Genomic DNA, 26,242 nt, shown 5'->3' on the forward strand with positions numbered 1-26,242 from the left:
ATGCCAATAACATTTTAGAAATTATCAGTTGTTATCGGGGGAAACCCACGCATCATCACACACCTCATTTAATTTCTCAGATTCAGGAAAACAACAGGTAGTTTTTCCTCACCGAACATAATACCCCTTTTTGGTGGTACTCGTATTATCAGAAATGTGTAAAACATTTTTCATTGCCTCAATCATGTAACGTGTGGCCCTACTGGAAGTCACATTTGTCTCTTCACCGTCGACACTGGAGTCAATATCTGTGTCGGCGTCTATATCTGCCATCTGAGGTAACGGGCGCTTTAGAGCCCCTGACGGCCTATGAGACGTCTGGACAGGCACAAGCTGAGTAGCCGGCTGTCTCATGTCAACCACTGTCTTTTATACAGAGCTGACACTGTCACGTAATTCCTTCCAACAGTTCATCCACTCAGGTGTCGACCCCCTAGGGGGTGACATCACTATTACAGGCAATCTGCTCCGTCTCCACATCATTTTTCTCCTCATACATGTCGACACAAACGTACCGACACACAGCACACACACAGGGAATGCTCTGATAGAGGACAGGACCCCACTAGCCCTTTGGGGAGACAGAGGGAGAGTTTGCCAGCACACACCAGAGCGCTATATATATATATATATATACAGGGATAACCTTATCTAAGTGTTTTTCCCCTTATAGCTGCTGTATTTTTAATACTGCGCGTAATTAGTGCCCCACTCTCTTTTTTAACCCTTTCTGTAGTGTAGTGACTGCAGGGGAGAGCTGTGAGGGAAAATGGCGCCAGTGTGCTGAGGAGATAAGGCCGCCGAGAAGGGGGCGGAGCCTATCTCCCGTTTTTCTGTGTATTCTGGCAGGGGTTAAATTCATCCATATAGCCCAGGAGCTATATGTGCTGCATTTTTTTTGCCATCCAAGGTGTTTTTATTGCGTCTCAGGGCGCCCCCCCCCAGCGCCCTGCACCCTCAGTGACCGGAGTGTGAAGTGTGCTGAGAGCAATGGCGCACAGCTGCAGTGCTGTGCGCTACCTTGTTGAAGACAGGACGTCTTCTGCCGCCGATTTTCCGGACCTCTTCTGTCTTCTGGCTCTGTAAGGGGGCCGGCGGCGCGGCTCTGGGACCTATCCATGGCTGGGCCTGTGATCGGTCCCTCTGGAGCTAATGTCCAGTAGCCTAAGAAGCCCAATCCACTCTGCACGCAGGTGAGTTCGCTTCTTCTCCCCTTAGTCCCTTGATGCAGTGAGCCTGTTGCCAGCAGGTCTCACTGAACATAAAAAACCTAAAACTAAACTTTTCACTAAGCAGCTCAGGAGAGCCACCTAGTGTGCACCCTTCTCGTTCGGGCACAAAAATCTAACTGAGGCTTGGAGAAGGGTCATGGGGGGAGGAGCCAGTGCACACCAGGTAGTTCTAAAGCTTTACTTTTGTGCCCAGTCTCCTGCGGAGCCGCTATTCCCCATGGTCCTTACGGAGTCTCCAGCATCCACTTAGGACGTTAGAGAAATACACATTTATTAACAGATTATTTTTTATAATAATTTTGAAATGCTAGTAAAATGTGTGTTTTAGCCCCTGAAACACAATATAGATTTAGATCAAATTCCATCGATCTGTTATCAATAACAAATCGACCATTAGTAAATATACCCCTAAGTCTCATCAGACCACAGAATCTTCCTTCATACTTTCTGATAAACTATAGATGACATTTCATGTGACTAATTATCTACAATTTTCCTTTCACTTTTGCTACTCTCCTATAAAATGGAATCTGTGGAGAACACATGATATTATCACGGACAAGAACTCCCATCTCTGCCGCGGAAGACTATAGGGTTAATACAAGGTTATAAGATATATGTAGATTTCATCTTTAGATGGTTTTATACATATTCCCCCTGTCCTCCTGGTTCCAAGTATTTCCAATAATATTGGTACAACACACAAAGGGGGATAGCCAATTAACAACAAATTTTTCCTGATGTTTCTTCAATGTTTTTTCACCCGCAAAAAAACTAATTTTCACCCAAAAATACACAGGTTTAGTAAAACCTGTGTGTTTTTGGTAGAGACAACACCGTTTTTGGGTGAAAACTGGGCTGTTTTCGGGGATTCTGCTTCGCCTGCCTGAGGCAGGTGAAACTAATCCTTGATAAGCCGTATCTCGCGCCGCTTATCAGGGCTAACTGGCGAGATAATTACTCCCGATCAATAATCGTGGGTAATTTAAGTTTTATCAGTTATGCCATAGCAATTTTTTTATCATCTAATACTGTGATTTTATTACTTTAATTATCTTTTTCCCCCCAATGTATTATTTGTTATTGAGTTTCTTGTGGTCTGTCATATATTTTTATTGTATAACCATTTTTTGATCACATTGTCTGTTATACTTGAAAATATCTTCATATTCATAAAATTAATTTCTCCATGACAAGTTGTCCTTGAGGACTGGTTTGTATATTGGGCCTAATTCAGACCTGATTGCTGCTGTGGATTTTCGCACAGCAGTCGATCAGGTCTGAACGGCGCATGGCGATCGCCTTTGTCTGATTGACAGGCAGAGGAGGTCGCTGGGCGGGAGGGGGTGGGCCAGCACATCCCCAGGAAGGCACACCAGTAAGCTAGAATTAAAGGATCACGCTATCCTGAGTGAGTGCCGGGTTTGGACATTTGTATATATGTATGTAAATATATATATATATATATATATATATATGCAGAGAAAGGGGTGGTGTCTAAGGGAGCTGAACCCAATGATATCTTCCAGAATTTGACCACAAATTAATTTTAAAATAATTTTTTAATATATTTATATAAAAGTATTCAACAATCACAGTGAATAACAAATGGCTGACATAATCAAAATGCAGACATCAGATATGGACACCATATATTGCGGATAATTGGTAAGTCCAATGTGGTTTTCTTAATTATTACATATCCGATGTTCTTATATCCGAATCAGAAACCCTACACACATATATATAGTTAGTCAGTAATGCGGCACGCAGGGACTAATAAATAGATGCCACATTAATCTCTTAGGTCGATGTTTCACTGTATAAACGTCGACCTAAGAGATGTCTGAGCCGTCTATTTATCAATTAACCCCTAGGTGCTGCCTTTCCCACTTTGTATACAATTTGTCCTAACATTGCGCTGGACGGCAACAGGGTGAGTTATATTTGTGCAGTGAGTGCCACATCTCTGTTTATATATATATCTATCTAGCTATTATTATTACTACCAGTTATTCATATAGTGCACTTATATTCCACAGTGCTTTACAGAGAATACTTGGCCATTCACATAAGTCCCTGCCCCAGTGGAGCTTACAATCTATATTATCTATCTATCTATCTATCTATCTATCTATCTATCTATCTATCTATCTATCTATCTATCTATCTATCTAATACAGGTTGAGTATCCCTTATCCAAAATGCTTGGGACCAGAAGTATTTTGGATATCGGATTATTCCATATTTTGGAATAATTGCATACCATAATAAGATATCATAGTGATTGGACCCAAGTCTAAGCACAGAATTCATTTATGTTTCATATACACCTTATACAAACAGCCTGAAGGTCATTTTATCCAATATTTTTAATAACTTTGTGCATTAAACAAAGTGTGTGTACATTCACACAATTCATTTATGTTTCATGTAAACCTTATAGACACAGCCTGAAGGTCATTTAATACAATATTTTTAATACCTTTTTGTGTCAAACAAAGTTTGTGTACTTTGAGCCTACAGAAAACAAAGGTTTCACTATCTCAGTCTCACTCAAAAAATTCCGTATTTCGGAATATTCCGTATTTCTGAATATTTGGCTATGGGATACTCAACCTGTATGTATGTATATATATATATATATATATATACACAAAAACACACACACACACAGTTTTAATCGCAGACTATGGGGTATATGCAATTCACGGCAATTTTTCGCAGTTTTTTAATTCGACTCAATTCGCCAGGTGAATTCCGGCAGGTGGCTGCCGGAATTCACCATATTCAATGAAAAACGGATTCGCCAGAACCGCGGGCGAAAATCGGCCGATTTGGCGGATTTTGCCGCGATTTGAAAAAACGGGAAAAAACGGGAAAAACCCGGAAAAAAAAATGGCGTGGGGTCCCCCCTCCAAAGCATAACCAGCCTCGGGCTCTTCGAGCTGGTCCTGGTTCTAAAAATGCGGGGAAAAATTGGGCAGGGATCCCCCGTATTTTTAAAACCAGCACCGGGCTCTGCGCCTGGTGCTGGTGCCAAAAATACGGGGGACAAAAAGAGTAGGGGTTCCCCGTATTTTTAACACCAGCATCGGGCTCCACTAGCTGGACAGATAATGCCACAGCCGGGGGTCACTTTTATGCCGTGCCCTGCGGCCGTGGCATTAAATATCCAACTAGTCACCCCTGGCCGGGGTACCCTGGGGGAGTGGGGACCCCTACAATCAAGGGGTCCCCCCCCCCCAGCCACCCAAGGGCCAGGGGTGAAGCCCGAGGCTGTCCCCCCCCATCCAATGGGCTGCGGATGGGGGGGGCTGATAGCCTTTTGTGATAATAAAAAGATATTGTTTTTTCCAGTAGTACTACAAGCCCCAGCAAGCCTCCCCCGCAAGCTGGTACTTGGAGAACCACAAGTACCAGCATGCGGGAGAAAAACGGGCCCGCTGGTACCTGTAGTACTACTGGGGGAAAAATACCCAAATAAAAACAGTACACACACACCTTGATAGTAAAACTTTATTACACACTACCGACACACACATACTTACCCATGTTGACACGCCGACTGCCACGGTCTCCGACGATCCGAGGTACCTGTGAAAAAATTATACTCACCTTCCAGCGTCCAGAGGTAAATCCAGGTCCAGAGATAATCCACGTACTTGGCAAAAAAAAAAAACGAACACCGATCCACCGGACTAAGAAAGGGGTCCCATGCTTTCACATCAGACCCCTTTCTCCCGAATCCCGGGACATCACGTGACTCCTGTCACTGAAGTCCCTTCAGCCAATCAGGAAGCGCTACTTCCGTGGCGCTCACCTGATTGGCTGTGCGCTGTCTGTGCTGTGACAGCGCATCGCAAAGCCGCTCCATTAGTTTCAATGGTGGGAACTTTGCGGGTAGCGGTGGGGTTAACCCGCGGTCAGCCGCTGACCGGCGGGTGACCTCACCGCTAGCCGCTAAGTTCCCACCATTGAATATAATGGACGGGGCTGTGCGATGCGCTGTCTGCTCAGACGCGCAGAGCCAATCAGATGAGCGCAACGAAGTTGCGCTTCCTGATTGGCTTTAGAGACCTTTCAGTGACAGCTGTCACTGACAGGTCTCTCTGCATTCGGGGTAAGGGGTCTCATGTGTCAGCATGGGACCCCTTTCAGTCCGTTTGGTCGGGTATTTGCGGTTTGTTTTTTTCTACAAGTTCGTGGATTTATCTCTGGACCCTGGTTGAGGTGAGTATATTGATCTTTTATTTTCAGGTACCCCTGGATTCTACATGGAGAAGAGGACCGATGTCGGCGTGTGAACATAGGTAAGTATGTGTGTGTCGACGTATGAAATAAAGTTTTACTGTCGACGGTGTGTGTCTCCTGTTTTTATTTGGGTATTTTTTTTCCAGTAGTACTACAGGTACCAGCGGGCCCGTTTTTCTCCCGCATGCTGGTACTTGTGGTTCTCCAAGTACCAGCTTGCAGGGGAGGCTTGCTGGGGCTTGTAGTACTGCTGGAAAAAACAATATTCTTTTCATTATCACAAAAGGCTATCAGCCCCCCCATCCGCAGCCCATTGGATGGGGGGGGGACAGCCTCGGGCTTCACCCCTGGCCCTTGGGTGGCTGGGGGGGGGACCCCTTGATTGAAGGGGTCCCCACTCCCCCAGGGTACCCCGGCCAGGGGTGACTAGTTGGATATTTAATGCCACGGCCGCAGGGCACGGCATAAAAGTAACCCCAGGCTGTGGCATTATCTGTCCAGCTAGTGGAGCCCGATGCTGGTGTTAAAAATACGGGGGACCCCTACTCTTTTTGTCCCCCGTATTTTTGGCACCAGCACCAGGCGCAGAGCCCGGTGCTGGTTTTAAAAATACGGGGGATCCCCTGTCAATTTTCCCCCCGCATTTTTAGAACCAGGACCAGCTCGAAGAGCCCGAGGCTGGTTATGCTTTGGAGGGGGGACCCCACGCCATTTTTTTTAAGGATTTTACCGTTCCAGCAATAAAAAAAAAAAAAATATTTAAAAAAATATATAAATAATATTTGTGCCTCCCCAAAAAAAAAAAAAAGTACCTAATCCCTTCTAATATAAATAGATATGCTATTCCTAAAAAAAAAAAACACCAAAAAAAACATGTTTAAATTTTTTTTTATTGTTTTCACCCTCCAAAGTGTGGCGGATTGAAAATGACGAATTTGCGGTCTAAAAGCACTGCTGTCGAATTTCCAAACTTGAATTGAATATGCTTTGGTCGAATTGCAGCACTTGTATCATTGCAGAAAAGTCGAATTTGCAAAAATTCGAATTTCAAAAAGTCGAATTTTGAAAGTCCGTTTTTTGGTCGGAAAGCACTGAATTGCATAGGCAAATTTTTTTTTTGGTCGAAAATGACCCGGAATTCGACAATTTCGGGAATTCGACCGCAATTGCATATACCCCTATATACTGATGCTGATTTTTCTCATCAATTGTAAAACTTTGAATAATAATTCTCTCTTCAAAGGACGGTTGGAAGTTGTGCTGGGCAGCTGTACATTTCTAAATATCTTACTCTGTAATGATCCCAGAACTATTTCATTCCATTGCTTTTATATGTACACCAATCAGAAAATCTGTAAATGTTGCATGTATTTTAATACATACATGTAGGGAATATTTCCAAACATAAAAGGTCATTTATGAACAGCTGTAAATATGTCACAAGTGTATGAAACAAATGGATATGCATGGAAACCAATATATTTCTTACTTCCTAACATACCTTTACAGTATATAGCGTATACATATTATGCAGCATTTTACAGAGAATATTTACATAGTCCCTGCTTCAGTCGAGCTTACTGTACAATCTGTATTCCTTCCCTATCACATACACACACAGGTTTATTTTTTGTCAGAAGCCAATTAACCTACTAGTAATAGTATGCTTTTAGGTTGTGGGAAGAAACTTGGATGAAACCCATGCAAGCAAGCAAGAGGAGAACATACAAACTACATAGAGAAGGTACCATGCATAGACGGAAAAGAAGTAAAAGATGAACTGAGCTAGTCTATATAGCAACTAGCAAATATCTTGGCTGGGAAAATTATAGATGGACACGTTTAAAACAATTTATTCACCAAACTATAAAAAATATGCATTAAAAAGCAGCCCAATTCCCTAGTTCAGAACAACTGGTATAATAAGTAGCAGTGATGTAACAGGGCTGCAGTGCGCCCTGTGCTGGCCCCGCCCTAAATTTGTGACGGAACGCCTAGTTGAAGGGGCTGTCTGGTCTGGTAAGTATCCCGACTGCCGGCAATGTAACTACATCCCAAGTAGAACTAATCCCTCGGACGCTTCGGCAGTGTTCCAGGCACCCTCCAAGCCACATACACATACCGCAGGGAAACCATGGTGCCACCCCCCAGGTAACTGCAGCCCTATGTGACAGCACATCTTGCACACCCCTAATTATGGCTAATTGAATTCCCAGCTCAGAGTTGAAGATAAATTATTTAAACTTTTTACTTACACGCTATATTCACTACATTTGGAAATATGTTAATATGGCACAAATGTATTAAGCCTTAACAAGAGATAAAGTAGAGACAGATAAAGAGTGATAAATGACCAGCCAATCAGCTTCCCGCCATGTAACATGCTGTGTTTGAAAAATGACAGTTAGGAGATGGTTAATTGGTCATTTATCACTCTTTATCCGTCCCCATTTTATCTATTGTTAAGGCTTAATACTGTACAGTTGGGCTTATGATCCCTAGCACATAACACCTTGATCCATTAAACAAAATCATCCACTTGCCTCTTCAGTTATTAAAAAAAGTAGAAATTTAGGAAGTGAGTGGAGCTTTGGAAAAATACAAGAATGTATTGTTCACTCTAGCACCCTGCACCTAATCAGTGAGGAGGGCATATTTCCATTGCTATTTCATATAGCTGTTGTCATGGGTTCAATCCCAACCAATGCCCTACTTGTGTGCAGTTTGTATGTTCTTCCAATGTGTGCATGGATTTCCTCTGCATGATGCAGTTTCCTCCCACATTCTAAAAGGAGCCTGGAAGGTTAAATGGCTTCACCAAAATGGTGTGTGTGCGCATGTGCACATATGAGAAGGGACTTATACTATAAGCTCCAAAAGCACAGCGACTGATGCTAATGATTAGATATTACATGTATCTGTATGCCATACGACAAAACCACCAAATCCATACAGGCAAAGAAACCCATACAGGAGCGACAGTTTACTATTGGCACTGTACTTTATGCCTCTGGTGTAGTGGTTAGTGTATCCTGGACTCTACATCATATAAATTGACTCTTATTCTAAGGACAAGGTATAGTGGGGGTCATTCCGACCCGATCTATCGCTGCAGTGTATCACAGCGCAGCGATCAGGTCGAAATTGCACATGCGCTGGCGCCGCAGTGCGCCGTCGCATGCCAGACGGCCTAAGGCTGTCGTTCAGTAGCAATCGCCTCTGCCTGATTGACAGGCAGAGGCGTTCGCAGCGCAGGAGGGGGCTGGGCGGCGGCGTTAAGCCGCCGTTTAGGGGGCGCAGTCCGGCCAACGTAAGCGTGGCCGGACTGTTGGGGGAGCAGGTCGCGGCGGCTGTGTAACGTCTCACGCAGCCGCTGCGGCCAGTGGCAGCGACGATCAACTCCCGGCCAGCCGCAGGAGCTGCGCTGGCCGGGAGTTACTCCACAAATACAAAAGCATCGCCACTGTGCGATGCTTTTGTATTTGTGTGGGGGAAGGGGGGGCCGGACTGACATGCGGGGTGGACTAGCCCTGTGCTGGGCGTCCCCCCGCATGTCAGGGAAGATGATCGTAGCTGTGCTAAATTTAGCACAGCTACGATCAACTCGGAATGACCCCCAGTATGCATACCATGACACACTGATCCTTTTGTCATCTGTCTTTTCAGATCCTCCCACGGGGCTGAGAAGATTTCTTGGAGATCCTTATACTAATGAGGCTTTTTAAAACCTTCCTCACAGTTCAATACAAAGTCTTTGGCTTTTAGGCCCAGATTTATCAAGCCTTAGAGAAAGTTAAATTGATTGGTGATAAAGTACCAACCAATCAGCTTAACTAATTTTTCAAGCACAGACTGTAACATGACAGTTAGGAGCTGGTTAGTTGGTACTCTATCTCTGTCCACTTTCTCTCTCTGCAAGGCTTAGTAAATAGACCCCTTAGTTGCATTTGCGTGGCTCCAGCGCATGTACAGAGCTCAACATGAGGCACCTTACCCTTATTTATCAAACTTCTATATTATATTATACCCTGTAGCTTGAGAGATTGGGAAAAGGGCCATCTTTGTTTATTAATACTCAGCCTCGTCTCATTATAATGTTCACTCCCAACTGTAAAGCAGCAAGGAAGTATACCAGCGCTATATACAATATTATATATATACACGAGTATATATATTATCCTTTATTTATATCGCACCACAAGGGATCCCAGTGCCCAATTACAAAGTACATAAATAAAAAATCAAAACAGGACAATAGTGAATTACAGATAAAGACAATATAGGACAAGTACAGGTTACATAAACACTGACATAAGTATCAGGTGTGGCAAGGGAACCGCAGGATTAGATGCCATTGAGGATGGTTTAAGTAAGAGAAGGATAAGCACATGAGGGTTCAGGGCCCTGCTTGTGAGAGCTTATATTCTAAAGGGGAGGGGCAGACAGACAGGGGTGACACAGATGGGTTAGACAGTGAGTGTGGAACAGAGGGTTAGTATGGGAGATGGCTGGGTTTGGTGATGAAATGGGACTTGAGAGCCCGTTTGAAGTTTTGTAGAGAGGTGGAGAGTCTGAGGTGGAGAGGTAGGGAACTCCACATAAAGGGAGCAGCACATGAGATCTTGAAGGTAGGAGTGGGAGGAAGTAATCTGTCGGCAGGCGTGCATTAGCAGAGCGAAGAGGACAGGTGGGAGTGTAAAGGGATGGGATATATATATATATATATATGTTAATCACCAAATAATAAATATTTCTCGCTATAGAGAGTTGAATTTGCAGTCTCACATTTTAAATGCTTTTAGTTACTCCTCTGTTAAGATCTCTAAATAAGTACAAATAAAGGTACTGGCATAACATATTTTTTAATATATCTCAGGTCATGCAAGTAAAATCGAATCATACACTAGGTTCAGTTTTAATGCATCTACAAAGGGTAGACACTAAGATTTCTCACAGATGAAGAAACAGGTCCAAACATTACTTCATTTTATGGGCATTTATTATTATTTATAACGAGCCTTGCCACAATGGCTACGTCAGCATTTGATTCAGTCTCCAGAAATTCTAGCATTACTTAACCAGTACGTAGTAGATTCCTGCTTGTGCACGGAAGGTAGAAATCGGAGCAGTGCAATCACCTTGTTCCAAACACCTTAAGGTCTTTATATAATTGCAGAGACAGCCAAATACAATAGGAATATAGTGTACTGTGGAATACTCAAGAACAAAGAAGATCTATTTTATTAATATAAAAATGTAGCACACATGTGTATGCCAAGAGCTAGTGAGGCAGAAAGCGCGGCTCGGTTTAATAAGTTTGCGTGTTTCTATAGGCTGTGTTAGAAAACATCTGGCTGTGATTCAGAAGACACTTCTTTTTAATAGCTTGTAAAATGTCTCTCAACACTGGAAGGTGTCTTACAGCATAGTGCTAATTAGTATGTGGAGGCCTGATTCCACTCTGCCTTCTGCCTAGAAGCATGACTTGTAAATACGCTGTGCTCCAGAGGTGGAGAAAAGGCCATAAAGTGTAAGTGCCTGTGATTGAAGAATGTGGGGCTTATAATCTCTCTCCCCTCCAGTCACTGTAAGAACAATGCAGACCTCCACATAAAGTGTTACTGGCTTGGAGTTTATCCTGCGAAAGAAACTATCCCCGTTAATGTGCAGCGAGATCGTGTGTCGGTTAGAACAAAACTCAGGGACGTGTTTTGGCTGAGTGGAACAAATTGTAACCAAATGAGGCTTTTGTAAAGATCTTTTAAGGCACATGAGGCTGGGTTTAGCACCTAAAAGCTGTGGTGGCCAGCAATTCGGAGGAGGTATATGAATGATGAAATATAAGGACTAGTTTAAACAAAAGAAATAAAAAAGAAGCACTTGTCTATTCACACTAATGATCACACAGTATAACACCTACGCAATAGATCTGCTATGCTCCAGCCTGAATGTCAGATTTCTGCTTGTGAAACAGTAAATCTCACCCAATGTGGCAGGCAATACTGCTTATAAAATGTATCCATCTTTCATTCAATTAACACTTTCGTGGCCGAGTGTACAACAGACCATACTTTTTCTCTACAGAAAGTTCCTTTACGCTGAGTTGGTCAGTCTACCGTTGAAATGTATTCTATAGAAAAGCCAAGGGCCAAATGCAATAGCCCGCGACTGAGCCGATGCGGTTCCAGGGAGATAATCACTAGATTTAAAGTGGCAAATAGTTTACAGGAAAAACAAATGACACATATGGGGATATTCAATTAGCTCGGACAAATTCGGAGCTAACGAATTCACCCCCTTGCGTATTCAATTGCGGGCCGTTTTTGCCCATTTGAAGGCATTTTAGCCAATGCCTTTTCACTTCTTTTTTATTTATTTTTTAAGTGAAAAGGCTTTGGCGAAAAATGCCTCAAAATTGTGGGCCGTTTTCACCGGCACAAGTGTAAAAACATGTGGATTCACCAATCTACACGTTTTTCTCTCCTGCTGAAATTTTACGCTTAGGTGAAATAATGGCCCTGCTATTGAATAGGGCGAATCTATATTCGCCCCCAAAAAATAGCGAAGTTAAGTTTTTTCGCTGAGGTGAAAAAAACAGCCTAATTCAATAACCCCCAGAGCTGTGAACATATGCTGATGTAGTGGCAACAGGTATGGTAGAGAGGAATAGAAAAGTGGATGGATTTCCATCAAAAAACGGTAATGCTTGCTAATATTGTTCAACTTTCCCCTATACTTAGCTCTGTTTAAATGTTCTAAGAGCTGCTGAAACCGGAGTGTATTTCTTCAGCTGTGGCAAGTTCATAATGAATGACTCTGAGCCTCTCTGTGGAAGCCGCGGGAAACACTTCTCTGCAGCAGTGTCGTTTTAAGTGGCTGAATACATTAGAATAAACACTCTGGTTAACACAAATCCAGTGTTCACAGCTTCTTTTTTCAACATTGTCTTTGCTTTGCAAGGACTAACTGAAATAGTATGAAAACACATCTGATCTCAGTATAAACACTGCAACTGCATGCAAGCTTAGAAGCTGGATCCAGCTCGCAAGAATTTAGCACGTATGTCTTAAATCTCATTCTTTTCCTTTAAAGTTACCCTTAACCTCCTCCATGGTCCACTGGGAGAACTTTACTCAAGAACTTCATAACCCAAACCCCTGTGTTATATACATAATTCATGGAAGGACTGTGGCACAGCACAGACAATGCACAACTTATTCTTTACATAAAAAGTCTGGTTATGCAGTTTACAAAGTCAAAATAAAGTTGTACATTTTCAGTAGTTATGGGATAATGCATTTATTACATACTGTATCTCCCAAACTGTAGCTTCTTTACGATGTCTCAATCACAGGACATTGGGAGACCATACCTGATACCTGGGAGTAGAAATAAACACCTGATATGACTCCTAAAGCGTTTACTTTTTGGTGTGATATAACTTTTGTTTCTCTGTATCCTCTGGTCCACCTTGCAGGATTACTTTTGAATAGCATTCTTAACTCTGAATTAATTTTACAACTTTTTATATGCAAATGGAATATATATACAAGAACTGAACCATGTCTGTATACAATAAAGACTCAGACTTCAAAAAGAAGACAAGCGTGGAGTAAAGCTGACCATACACATTACAGAGTGGACCACTCACTACAATACTTTAAAAAAAAAAAATACATTTTTTTTACGTTTATGAGATGTAGACAGCAAAAATGAAATAAGAGGTATAATTCAATTAGCCGCAGTAATTTACCATGGCCTAATTGATCATCTGGGGCTACTCAATTAGCCCCAAAGTGAGCCCACAGGCAGCATTTATACAGGATTTTTTTAATGACGCAAAAAAACAAAAAACAAAATAAAACTAGGGGGTTAGCAGGTGCCGCGACTCTGTTAATCAGGCATTCCCAACCACGGTCCTCAAGGTACACCAACAGTGCAGGTTTTAGTGATATCCAGGTTGCAGCACAGATGGTTAAATAAAAATAACTGAGCTACTAATTAAGTCACCTGTGCTGAAGCCTGAATATCACTAAAACCTGCACCGTTAGTGTGCCTTGAGGACCGTGGTTGGGAATGCCTGCTGTTAATGCACAAATCTGTGAACTTTTAATGGGTTCTGTGTGTTAACACCCGTTAACATGCATTAACTCCCATTAATGGGGATCGGGTGCAAAAGGGCTGTATTGAAAAGCTTCAGGCGAAAAAGGAGCCCATGACTACCTTGTTCACCCTCAACTTAACGGAGCTAATTGAATTTGGACATTATAGTTTCTGGCGGAAATGTTATATGTGAAAGAGACATGATTAAAGTATGTGTTCTAACTGATGGAATAAATCTGTCGTACACTGCACATTGGGGCTAATTCAGACCTGATCACTGCTGTGCGTTTTCGCACAGCAGCGATCAGGTCTGACCTGCGCATGTGCCTGCGCCGCAGTGCGCCGGCACATGCCAGACTGCCGACGGCTGTCTCAGTCCTGCGATCGCCTCTGCCTGACTGACAGGCAGAGGGGGTCGTTGGGCGGGAGGGGGTTGGTCGGCGGCGTTTGGACGGCATTTAGGGGGGGGGGGCAGGCCACGGCGGCTGCATGACATCACATGCAGCCACTGCGACCCTCACAGCGAAGAGTAGCTCCTGGCAGGGAGCTACTCTTCCAGTACAAAAGCATTGCCGTTGTGCGATGCTTTTGTATTTGTGCGGGGGAGTCAAGCCTGATATGCGGGGCAGACTAGCCCTGTGCTGGGCGTCCCTCCACATGCCTGTGGGAATGATCGTAAATTTAGCACATTTACGATCAGGTCTGAATTAGGCCCATTGTTCCTTGACAGTACATGACCGTAATGCGAGTTCATCAATTGTAAATTGATGTGACTGTACAAAAATGCTATCATTTAGTAAAAAAAAAAAAAAAAAACTGCAAAAATTACAATATTATTATTGCAAAAATGAACATGGTATGATTCACATAAGCAATATTAGTGGACATATGCCTTTATATATGAAGCCGATAAAACAAGGACGGTTGCAGTACAATCACTGCCGCGGTCAACTTATCGTCACTGCCTTGTCAGTATCATGGATGCGTAATGGCTTCCATGAATGGCTGGCAAGCATTAAGAGGACTATTTTTGCTGCCAGCCTGTAGTATTAACAATATTGTGTTTTGATAAAATAATAAGTATAAATAAAAAAGGTCTGCTCTTCCTCCAACATGCATGCACAATGAGAACCAGGGCACATACCGCCCCTTTAATGGTTCTCACTGCTAGAATAATGGAAATAATAATGGGAGTAATAGAATAACGGGATAGAGCCTAACCGGAGAGGATGAGGACATGCCAGGAATGGGTTTGGTACAGTGAAGCTGCACAAAGAGGCTGGAGTGATAGAGCGAAGCAAGAGAGGGCAGGATAGGGTGGAGACTGGACACAGAGGGAACATGGTAGGACAGAGTGGGGGGTGGAGCAGCAGACAGACTGAGGTGACCAGGCCATATGCGGGTCCCTTTACTAGAGATACACTAATATTACAACAAGAAAGGTTGTTAATTTGAACATTAGAAAGAACAAACCTACCAACCACTGGGGTACAAACGCTAGGTAAAAGTACAAAAGTTGGAAGTGCTGCAGAGATTTCTGAATTTGGCAAAAATAAAATTTGACATCATTTAAATGTAACAGATGATCTCAGATCTTCATTTTATAACCTGAAAACCTCAAAGTCTATGGGAGGTATTCAATTAGTGCCATTTTTTCAACCAGTCGATAAAACTGCACTTTTCGCCCGTTTTTAGGTCGAATCGACATTTGACCTATTCAATGCCCATGTTGTTTTTTCGACTGGACGAAAAATCAGGCATGGGCGAAAACCATGCGTGTTGGCGAATTCACCGCCGATACATGCATTTTGTCGAATTTGCAGGTGTTTGACCGTTTTTAGGTCCGTTTTTCGCTCATGCCAACTCACAAAAAAAAACAACAACGAAAAGGCATGAGCGAAAATGGACCAAAAACAGTCGAAAACAGCCGCTATTGAATACCCACAGGTCGAATTAGTGCTGTTTTTCCAACTGCCGGAAAATTTGGCACTAATTGAATATACCCCTAAGGGGTATATTTACTAGAGAGATTTTTAGATCAAACTTAAAATGGACCGACATCAATGCCATGTTTCAGAGTCTAAATAAAAGTGTACATTTACTAACAGTCAATTTTAAATTTGACAGCGATGTCGGTTGATTTTTGTAGTATAAAGTCTGTTGTTTTTGTCAGTTCCAATCAAAATCGACTGCAAATAGACCTAAAATAAATAAAACAAATAAATAAAAATAAACAAAACCCCCCCCAAAACTACCAAAAACAGAGTATCACTTCCTGCTGATTTTCTATTGATATGATTCCTCTAATTCTGCCTCCTGGGTCTTTTCAGTAAGGTGGTGACTGGCATACCGCAGGAAAGTGCCCGGCACTGCATAGCCTTGAACTGCCATAGGGCATTATTAAAAAATGCACAGTACACTAATCCGATGGTTTGCATACTGTACATCTTTGATGGTGTGGCGCCTGTGCAGGATCATTCTTAGCATATCGCATGCAGTGCCCCCCTGAGTCGCAGCCTGATTGTCAGGATATGGCCGTTTGGGGGCAAGGAGTGGGTGTAGCTGTGTATTGTTCCTGAAAACGGGGATGTGCCTCCCAAATTTTCTGGGCTCCGCGTCCTCTGATACAGACTTCCCGGCATCAGCTACATAGCTGCAAGGGCCAATGTGAGTAACATCAGTGCTGATGGCCTCGCAGATGGTCCGAAGTTGCGCTTTAGCCAATAGAATGTGTTTTAGAAGTCAAAAATGCCTGTCACTTATTAGTCTATTGGTTGGTTATTCTGTCTGTCAATTTTCGAACTAACCGTTAGTAAATCTCCTGTTTTTAGTTTTTCTCATCGATGTGTTCCCTACATCTGTTTTATATTTTGTTTGGTATCTTTTCGGGTTGGGGATCGATTTTTGGGGCCAATTTCGCCTTTGGTGAATGGCCGATTTCCAAAATTGCCAGGGACACTAAAAGTGGTGGTCTCCAATAGTATGTACTGCATATCTAATTCTGGGATCCCAACTAGTCCCCTGACACAGAGACTGGGCAACTCCCATCTACACAGCAGATACATACCACTCATATTTTTACACTGGGATCTGGAAATATGGGCAACCAGTGGTGGTGCACACACAAGGAGAACGTGAGAACACGTGTCACGGACTCCTAACCTCCTTGACTAATCAGGACAGAGCTCTCAAATTGGGACAGGTGGGAAGTACAGTATGCAGATCTGGTTCTCATATATGGGTAAATATTGCCTTGCCACTCACAATTATTGAATTCAATATTAGTGACATCAAGGTGATGGGGCCTTTTCTTTTTCTTCTAGTGCGCACATAACACAAATGTGTCAGACTAGCACATATAGGACCGGATGCAGAGCTGAATGTAGGCCTGTGTGTGCAGCATATCTGGCATGATTCTGCACTGCCCATGCAAGTGTGAGCCGTGGGCATCTGGGTCACTGGACTGTAACTCAGTATTTCCAGGTAGACAGAGTTCGGTAGCCATGCAGAGTTTGCCATAAGCATAAATAACCTTATTCCAGGTGTATAATTTGCATAAAGCGAAGGGGTATGGGTCGTTGGGTCAACACAACTTAGGTCGACAGTCATTAGATCGACAAGGTCACTAGGTCGACATGGTCATTAGGTCGACATGTACTAGGTCGACAGGTCAAAAGGTCGACATGAGTGTTTTTACTTTTTTTTTTGTGTGTCGTTTTCTTCGTAAAGTGACCGGGAACCCCAATTAGTGCACAGTGTTCGCTCGCCATGCTTCGGGTTACCGTTCCCAATCGTAGTCCACATGGATCGTAAAGTATGAAAAAGTCCAAAAATGTTTAAAAAATGTGAAAAACTAATGTCGACCTTTTGAGCTGTCGACCTAGTACATGTCGACCTAATGACCATGTTGACCTAATGACTGTCGACCTAATGACCGTATCCCAAATGAAGGCCAGTGAAGTGCTCTCAGATGATGATGATGATAATTAACAAAACAAGTATACAGCAATGGGAGCACTACAAGAAGCATGCAACTCTACATACTGGCACATGTATGGATTTCGGTATTATTCCATAATATTTCTGAGCACCCAATTCGGGATCACATACACACGAATTTTGACCAAGTCCGCAACATGCGTTTCGTCTACAACACACTCCCCGTTATCAAAAGCGTTAAATGAAAAGTAGTATAAATGAAAAGTGGTATAAATAAAGTGGAAAAAAGTGTATTGCAAAAAGACTCCACATAAAGCAAAGCTCTGGCCTGAAACAGCTTTAAGACATTTTGAACAATTGTGCTCACTAGGAGAAACGTCCCTTACATAAGGCAAATTACATGGACTATTCACCAAGCGCTGACTGCTAATCCCGACAGATATCACTGACACTTTGGATGTTGTTCGTTATGGATGGTTGAGCATGTAGAAAAATGTAAGAAGTGCTCCCAACATCTGTCTGCAGCTCCACTGTGGTAAACACTAAGCATCCCCAGAGTGCGCAGATCTTATCACCAGCGTGTGAACACGGAAATGATCATGCAGTACGTGGTCCACACAGGTAAAGATAGATTGCAGACGTGCAGAAAGGACATTTCTCTGACTTAACAATGATTTCTGAGCATATATACGTTGACAGAGAAGAAGAAATAGGTGAAAGAGGAACAAGCACAGCAGCAGCATAAAAGAACAGAACGCCCAACCCTCTGAGAGCAAGACATAATGATATATTGGGATTTTATAAAAACTAGTGCCAGGTAAAATGATGGTGTTGCCATAACAACCAGAAGCTGCTTTCATTTTTTTAAAAACAGCACTAATAAATTCATCCAAACCTGATGAGCTGCTATAGGTCACACCACAAATATACTCCAATGCAATCTACTACTCCCGGAGATCTCATAACTTACAGCACAAGGAAACAACGTAATATACACAAAATGACAGTAAGAGAATCTGTGAAAAAAAATAATGAATAATTATCAATGAATTGTATTCATATTGTACGGTTGTGCCACAAGCCAATGCTCTGTAGTTAATAAATGATATCTTCTCCCAGAATAAACAAAGAATTGTTTCAGTACAGCATTAATTTTGCCTTTATCAATGATACCCTTTTTCCACTAGCTCAAAAAAACCCGGGTTTTTGCACGCATCGACCCGGGTTTTTTGGTAGTGGAAATTGCTCCCTCAGAAAAAACCCAGGTCAAGTGACCCGGGAATCCTACCCGGGTAGCTACCTGGGTTGGACCCAGGAATGACCCGGCTAAAGGTGTAGTGTAAACGGGTTATCAGGGTCACCCGACTCAGGACACGTTTACAGCATGCCTAGAGCCCATACCTCCCTGACTGCAGTGTCCTGCGGGCGGTCGGGGGGGGGGGGCAGCACATGCTGTCAGCGCTGCTGTATGTCCTACTATGCAGACAGCAGTGCTGGCCGGGAAAGTGTGTGCCGGAGGCTGGGGGCGGCCCAGCAGCTTCCAGAGTGCTGGGCTTGCCCCCAGCGTGATGGTGGGTACCTTCAAATTGGGGCCGTAGCCTAACAGGACTGAGGACATGCCCCGAGGGTCCCGATCTGCTGGTTTTCCCAGCGCTTGGAGATGACGTCACTCCAAGCACTGGCCAGAAGACACTGCACACGGGTGTCGTGTAAACGGCGCCGACTCGGGATATAACTGGGTCGCGCCGCAGTGGAAAGGAAGTCATGTCTCGGGTCTGACCTGGCTTGGAACAGTGTTCCAAATCCCGGGTCAGACCCATGACTTTAGTGGAAAAGGAGTATGAATGAAAGCTAATAAAGTGTTATCAAGTTGCAGCCTTCATAACTCAATGTCTACTGTCAATCAAAGCAAGTGGAAATACTGACAAAAGTATTGAATTCTGTACAGCATTCTAGCTGCCAAATTTACTGATTTATATATGATGCTGAGCAGAAGGTTGCCTTATAGCTAATAAGTAGGCAGTACAAATTGCATTTTTTTGTTATATATGTTTAAACCATACTTGCCAACTTTCTGGTTGCCACCCCTCCCGGCATTGAAAAGTGTATGTTTTTGTGTGTGTGTGTGTGTGTGTGTGTGTGTGTGTGTGTGTGTGTGTGTGTGTATATATATATATATATATATATACATGGTGGGGACATGGCTACGACGATGTGATTCAGCGCAAATCGCTCTGTCACCTAGACTGCCCACTTTACTTGGGAAGTGGTGGCGCCTGAAGGACTTTTACGTATACTTAGGTCAACAACAAAATGGACGAAAGGGAGAATTTTTCCATGGTTTGTTTCTTAAAGCTGCTATTAACTACTTACAGTTATGCAGAGTGTTTTGGGCTACAAAACCACAGCAGCATGGCATATGATGTCATGAGCAAAATTGCTTTGGACACCCCTAAGAGAGCTGCCTGCTCTGTGTTATGTAAAACCCTAACCCTGTTTATATTACATGACATGCAGAGGGCTACTTTTGCACCATTCAGAGAGATTTTGAAAAGGAGAAATTTATTTGTAAGAGGATCGCATTAAAAAAAAAACCTGTCAAATGCTTAAAGGTTACTGTAACTTACTATTTAAAGCAGTGTTTCCCAACCTCGGTCCTCAAAGCACATTAACAGTTCAGGTTTTCGTGATATCCACAATGGTTAAATCAAAATAACTGAGGTATTAAGTCACATGTGCTCAAATATAGTATGGACTGTTACTGTGCCTAGAGGACCATAAGTAGCAACCCCTGATTTAAAAAAAAATGATTGCCGGGATGTAATGAAGTCGGAGTTCGGTGGCTGTGCGAGATGCCGGCTGAACTCGGACTGTTTTTTAAAGGGGCAGTCATGTACAAGTCTAAACCATGCCTTGTACTTGATTGCCCCTTTAAAAAGACATCCGAGTTTGCCACAGTCGCCAAACTCGGACTTCATTACATCCCGCCCTATATGTGAGACTGAAGCTTACTATGCAAATTTACCAAATATAGAAAACATTTTTTAACATATGGTTTGTAAACGTTAAATACAGAGCCCATGGAAAAAAAAATCCTGGCCAACACTCAACATGAATCTATGAAACCCTATTTGTCATTATCCCACATTGTTACAATTATTTTTTTAATTAACAAAAACAAAGGTGGAAATGTGCATTGTCTGAAACATTATCTTTTTTTTTTTTTTGCAAATGCCAGAACATTTTCTATCACCTATTAAACTTCACCAGCACGTATAATATCACTTTAAATTGCTGTCCATGACATGTGACACTGGTTTCCAAGAATTTTCATTTGTTAGGTGACTGCAGATCTATTTATTCTGACTGCTGTTACATTATAGGTCACCTAATTATTGGCTAATTTCTGCTCACAACCTTTGTGGCTCAAGAACTGTAGCTCTTCATTAGAATATCCATTGCAGAAATGGTATCATTGTAATATGGTGCTATAAAAACACTTTCATGTTAATTCTGGGTGAACTGCCAGGAAATGAGAAGGTGAAATTACTGAGGCGACATAACTTACTGACCCATAACACACTTTTTGGGACGGATTCACATAACTTGTGGGTGTAACTGTGTATGGTGGAGGAAAAAAGGTGTGTTTTTTCCCCCACAATTGTTATTTGCAAAACACATTTATTGTTCCACATTACAAATAGTATCACAAAATGGGTGTGGCTTAAGGACCACCTGACTGATTTTTGTGAAGCATATTCAGTCACCATGCTTTACAGTGGGTTATGGGCCAAATTCAAATCTGATCGCTGGGATGCAAATTTTGCTGTCCTGAGTTCAGACAGTCGTCGCCCAAGGGGAGTGTAAATTTGCGCGTGCAAGTGTGCGATCGCATATGTACGCCGTGCTACAAATATCCCTCAGTCAGTGGACAGCTGCAAATCCATTCGCATCACACTCACCATGGAATGTATTTACCACTGTGTGCAGTTGGTGACAGCCCAGGACTTACTCCTACAGTGCTATGAGAACAGGCTGATAAGGTCCGGAGCTGAAGTCACACACCCTCCCTGAAAACGCTTGGGAACGCCTGAGTTTTCCCTGACACTCCCAGAAAACGGTCAGTTACCACCCACAAATGGCCTCTTCCCGTCAATCAGCATGCGAATGGCTGTGCGATTGAAATTTTTCGCACCAGCTTGTCGCTGTTCGGTGATGCCTGTTGTTGTTTGGTGATGCACATGCGCAGTCTATCGATAATCACCCACTGTCCGGAAACGCACAGCAGCGTTCAGGTCTGAATCGGGCCCTTTGTTTGCTTATTGTGTATGGAGTTAGTGCACAATGTCATAAGCAAAACAAACGTAGAAGGCATTAAACAAAAATAAAAATGTGGTTCCTCCATGTTCTGAACAGAACATGTAATATATGGGGCACAGCTTTGCAGACGAGACTGGCTGACATCACAAATTACACTGTCTCCTGGGTCTGTTTCCCCTATGTTGTACAGTAATTATACTCTGTCTGAGCTATTGCAAAAGGTGGCCTGGCAGACATCATAACACATACTGTAGAGCATGTTGCATTACATGATGTCTCCTTTGCTAATGGGGTCAAAGAATCATCATCATTATTTTTTTAATTGAACGAATAGTGCAAAAGACACTATGTATTAAGCAAACAAAATCCAGTGTTGAATCTTGTAACGGGTCTCTTTAATATCAACAATTGAGATTTACATAAATAAATTCTTAAGAAAAAAGTTGATTCACAAAGACTTCTAATAAGTGGATTTGACTGTAAACTGTCAAGAACATTATCAACATAATTAAAAATAAACTTTTGTTACCTTGGCTATCTCTATACACTGGCTTCTAAGAGACCTTAAATACTTTAGGAGTTACTAAATCCTGTTAGCGCCCAGGAGACAGACAGAATAGCATGGAAAAAAAATATATAAAGGCATGCAACAATACAAACTGCAATACAAAATAAACACAATATAAAATAACTGTCTTTTAGGTAGTATGTAATCTGTAATATGGAAAATGTGGCTTTTCATAACTGATTAGGATTACAATGTAATTACAGTACTGGAAAACTCTAAACATGATTACCTAATGGTTAAGGACTGAAATGTTAAGTGTCAGCCAAGACCATGGTTGAGTCATTATCAAGTTTACTGTCTTGCACAGATATTAAAATAGATTATTTTAATATTTTCCCTTTACTCCCTTTGTTTCTCCTTGATAAATAAAGCTACGTTTGAGAAATCCAGATCCACTTCACCCATTATTTCCGACTCCATCTGAATACTATTGAGGAGATTACTGCGACCAAGCATTGCAATAAAAAAAAAAAAAACGCTCTATCCAGCTTAGACCCTGGAGTCGGGAAACATCTCTGTAAAGATAACCCGGACCGTGGCAAAACGTTCTTGCGTCTATTATTACAAGATTAGATTTCAACACCTAATCATATTTTTAAGCAGAATAAACAGAGGCCCTATAGCATTACTGCTTATCAGTTTGAAATTTTGTTATTTGTGGTTTACTCAAAACTTTCCAAGTTACAATGTGACATTATGTTGGCTGTATAAACACCCAAAGCCTTTTAGTGCTCCAACATTTGAATCCTTAACTTCGAAAATTGAAAAAAGCTGGAAAATTATTAGCAGATGCAGCAACTGAATATTTGACATCATAGCAAAGGTTCCGAGCAACCGGCTTAAAAAAATGTTTGCAGAGTTTTAACAAAGCATGTCTTATGCAGAGATCCATACTCACCAACTAAGACTATCAGCCTGTATTTTTCATTAGGCTGCCGTTGATACAATGCCACCTCTTCAAAGGTCGGAACATCTGCTGTATCGTATTGGTCGCTCTTCTTACATTCATACATGAATTTATTTGTTTTTCTATCCTTCCTGCTGAGACGAAAACTTCTTCTAAACCCGGCTGAAACAAAAACACATTTTTCAGATCAGAACTGGATGTCTGTAGCCTGTTCAGGCAGCGCCATTTCATAAGTATAATATTCATAAATATTTTAACAAATGTTACAGCACAGAAATCATTATAGGCTAACCCCAAAAAATGTATAGCAGAGACTGCTTTACTTATGTACAGTTTAAAAGCGCCTGCTGAGCGATTACTTATTCATGTCCAGATCAGTGAAAAGCTGACTATAAATCCCAGACAGCATTAGAAAAACAGGACTTATGGAACTGCAGAATTGTGTAGAATCTGTGCTACAATTTTATAGTGCGAACATAAACCAAATATTGCCTCATTTATAGCGGTAAGGGTTTTAAAGATGCACTTATACTCCGAAAAGCCACTTAGTGTGTAATAAGAGGTACATGTGAAATGGTTACCTTTTACAAGAAGCATAACAGATTTTACATTCGCCCATTCAAGGCTGAGTCCCTTATATACAGTAGCTTGCAAAAATAATACATTCTGTATAACAAATATGAAGACATAGGACGCTCTTCAAATACACTACACAAATCCTTTACACATTCCCTCCTACAACTTCTGCTAAATGTTTTACTTTATCATTTATGTTTCAATCTGTGTTTTTTATCCAAGTCTTCATATAGTATAGACAGAGATGTTTAATTCTATTGCCCATTGGATATGACACAAAACTGCTCTGTGCGAGCAATTTTAACCAATGCGCAGAGCTGATCTGCATTGTACTCAAGCACAATAAAATTATTCTGGATTATATAAAAGCCTTGCTGAAAAACAAAACAAATAGTGTATAACAGGGTATTTATTACACAAACAATATAATGAAAAAAAAAAAGCAAGTAAAGAAAGATTTTGGAGTTGTGTTGATAAAAATGTACACACTGTTTCAATTTGAATGTGGATACATGTTTAATCTTTGATGCCAAAGTGCATGTAGAGTCTTTGGTGACATGTATCTAATGTATTGACCTATAAAAGTGTTTCTCAAACTTGGTCCTCATGGAATCATAACAGTGGATGTGGGTTTCCTCGGGAAAAATGAGTGCCACCTGGAGATCTACAGTATTGTGTTATCTGTGCTCCAGCTAGATGATCTGGAAAACTTGCACTATTAGGGTTCTATGAAAACTGTGTTTGAGAAACAGTGGGGCAGATGTATTAAGCCTGGAGAAATTATAAAGCAGTGATAAGTGCAAGGTGATAATGCACCAGCCAATCAGCTCCTAACTGCAGATTTACATATTGGAGCTGATTGGCTGGTGCGTTATCACCTTGCACTTATCACTGCTTTATCACTTCTCCAGGCTTAATACATCTGCCCCACTGTTCTATAATCTTAATCCATCTAGAACTTTAGCTGGGCATACAATGTTGAATTATCATCCCAATCAGCAAGTAATCATCTTATCGAGCAGATAATTGTACAGTGTATAGCCGCGGCCAAGCAGTATTTATCAATCTGTCAGACATGGTGAAATTATCCAGCACATCACAAAGATCTGATATTGAACGGCTGCCGATCGTCCGACATTTCCCCTGTACTTGCACAGGGTAGAAACAGGGAAATGTATTTACCGCAGGGGAGGAGCGCAGATATCGGGACCATACACCGAGATTTCTCACTGTATGGCCGTGACATTTGATGGTGTCAGCATGTCAGATAAGTGGTGGGATGTAATGGAGTCTGAGATTTCCGGAGGTGTGAGATGCCGGCAGATCTGACTTTTTTTAAAGGGGCAATCACTTACAAGGCAAAACCATGACTTAAAAAGTGATTGCCACTTTAAACAAAAAGTCTGAGATCAGCTGGTATCTCGCACCTCCAGCGATCCTGGACACCATTACATCCTGCAAAATATGTCTATCTGTCTGACAGACATTTTATCTCACAGTGTATGCCCAGCATTAGCCTCTCTACGTAGCCTGTATATGAAGAGCCACCAGACAAAGCAACTGTTAGAGGTTGATTCTGTTAGGAGCGATATGGCTCTGCCAGCCGTTTTCACTGCAAATTCACACCGCAAATTTCCCTTGCAATTCAATTGTAAATTCACAATGCATTTTACCAGAAAACTTTAATTTTTTTGTGCAAACCCCCTGAGCAGGTGAATTGGTAGGGGAACCTATATTTTAAGGTAAAAATGTCAGGATACAATGCAGACCCTCAGGTACACATCTCTCAATGAATGATCACTTGGAGAGGTTATATATTGTAGTATAATTTGGCCAATAAAGATATGTAATTTTTCAGGTGATTTTATCTAAAAAGCTCAAAAATGAGTTAAGTGGTGTGGGACATGTATGCAGAGGTGTGGTACTGATGTGAGAGGGATTTCTGAACCATGGATTGATTTGTACAAATGTGTATAAAAACACTGGAAAATCACATGAAAAATTTTAATGAACCCCAAAATGCTGGAAAGACTATAACTTGCTGGCTATAATTTTTCTACCAATAATAATAATAATAATAATAAAAAAAAAAAAAAAAAGTAAAAATCAACCATATGACACCTTTCAAGAACCTCCAACACTTTGCTTATGATGAGTAACAGCCTTCTACATGGTCTTGCTGCCTTAGTTGCCACATTTTGTGGAGTTCAGGATTTGCAGCAGTCCTACCTCTTTGGGTGAGGGGGCTGCTTTACCCATGCTACCTGCAGTAAAAGAAGAGACCCAGCCAGCCTGGTCCCGGAACTTGCGCAATGGACCTGGCAGGCGCCGGTACTGGTGCAT

At 42.0% G+C, this 26,242-nt stretch overlaps 1 protein-coding gene across 4 annotated transcripts in view; it reads right to left on the reverse strand.

Moving 5' to 3' along the window:
- The window catches only part of MPP7 (MAGUK p55 scaffold protein 7), a 681,636-nt gene that overhangs the window by 82,712 nt on the left and 572,682 nt on the right, over positions 1-26,242 (reverse strand). For all 4 annotated transcript variants that reach the window (XM_063922017.1, XM_063922018.1, XM_063922019.1 and 1 more), the window contains one exon: positions 23,315-23,485. In XM_063922017.1, coding sequence (XP_063778087.1) covers positions 23,315-23,485 — 171 coding nt within the window. The remainder of the gene's footprint in view (positions 1-23,314; positions 23,486-26,242) is intronic.

This window comes from Pseudophryne corroboree, chromosome 5 (genome assembly GCF_028390025.1).
Source record: "Pseudophryne corroboree isolate aPseCor3 chromosome 5, aPseCor3.hap2, whole genome shotgun sequence".
NCBI lineage: Eukaryota > Metazoa > Chordata > Amphibia > Anura > Myobatrachidae > Pseudophryne > Pseudophryne corroboree.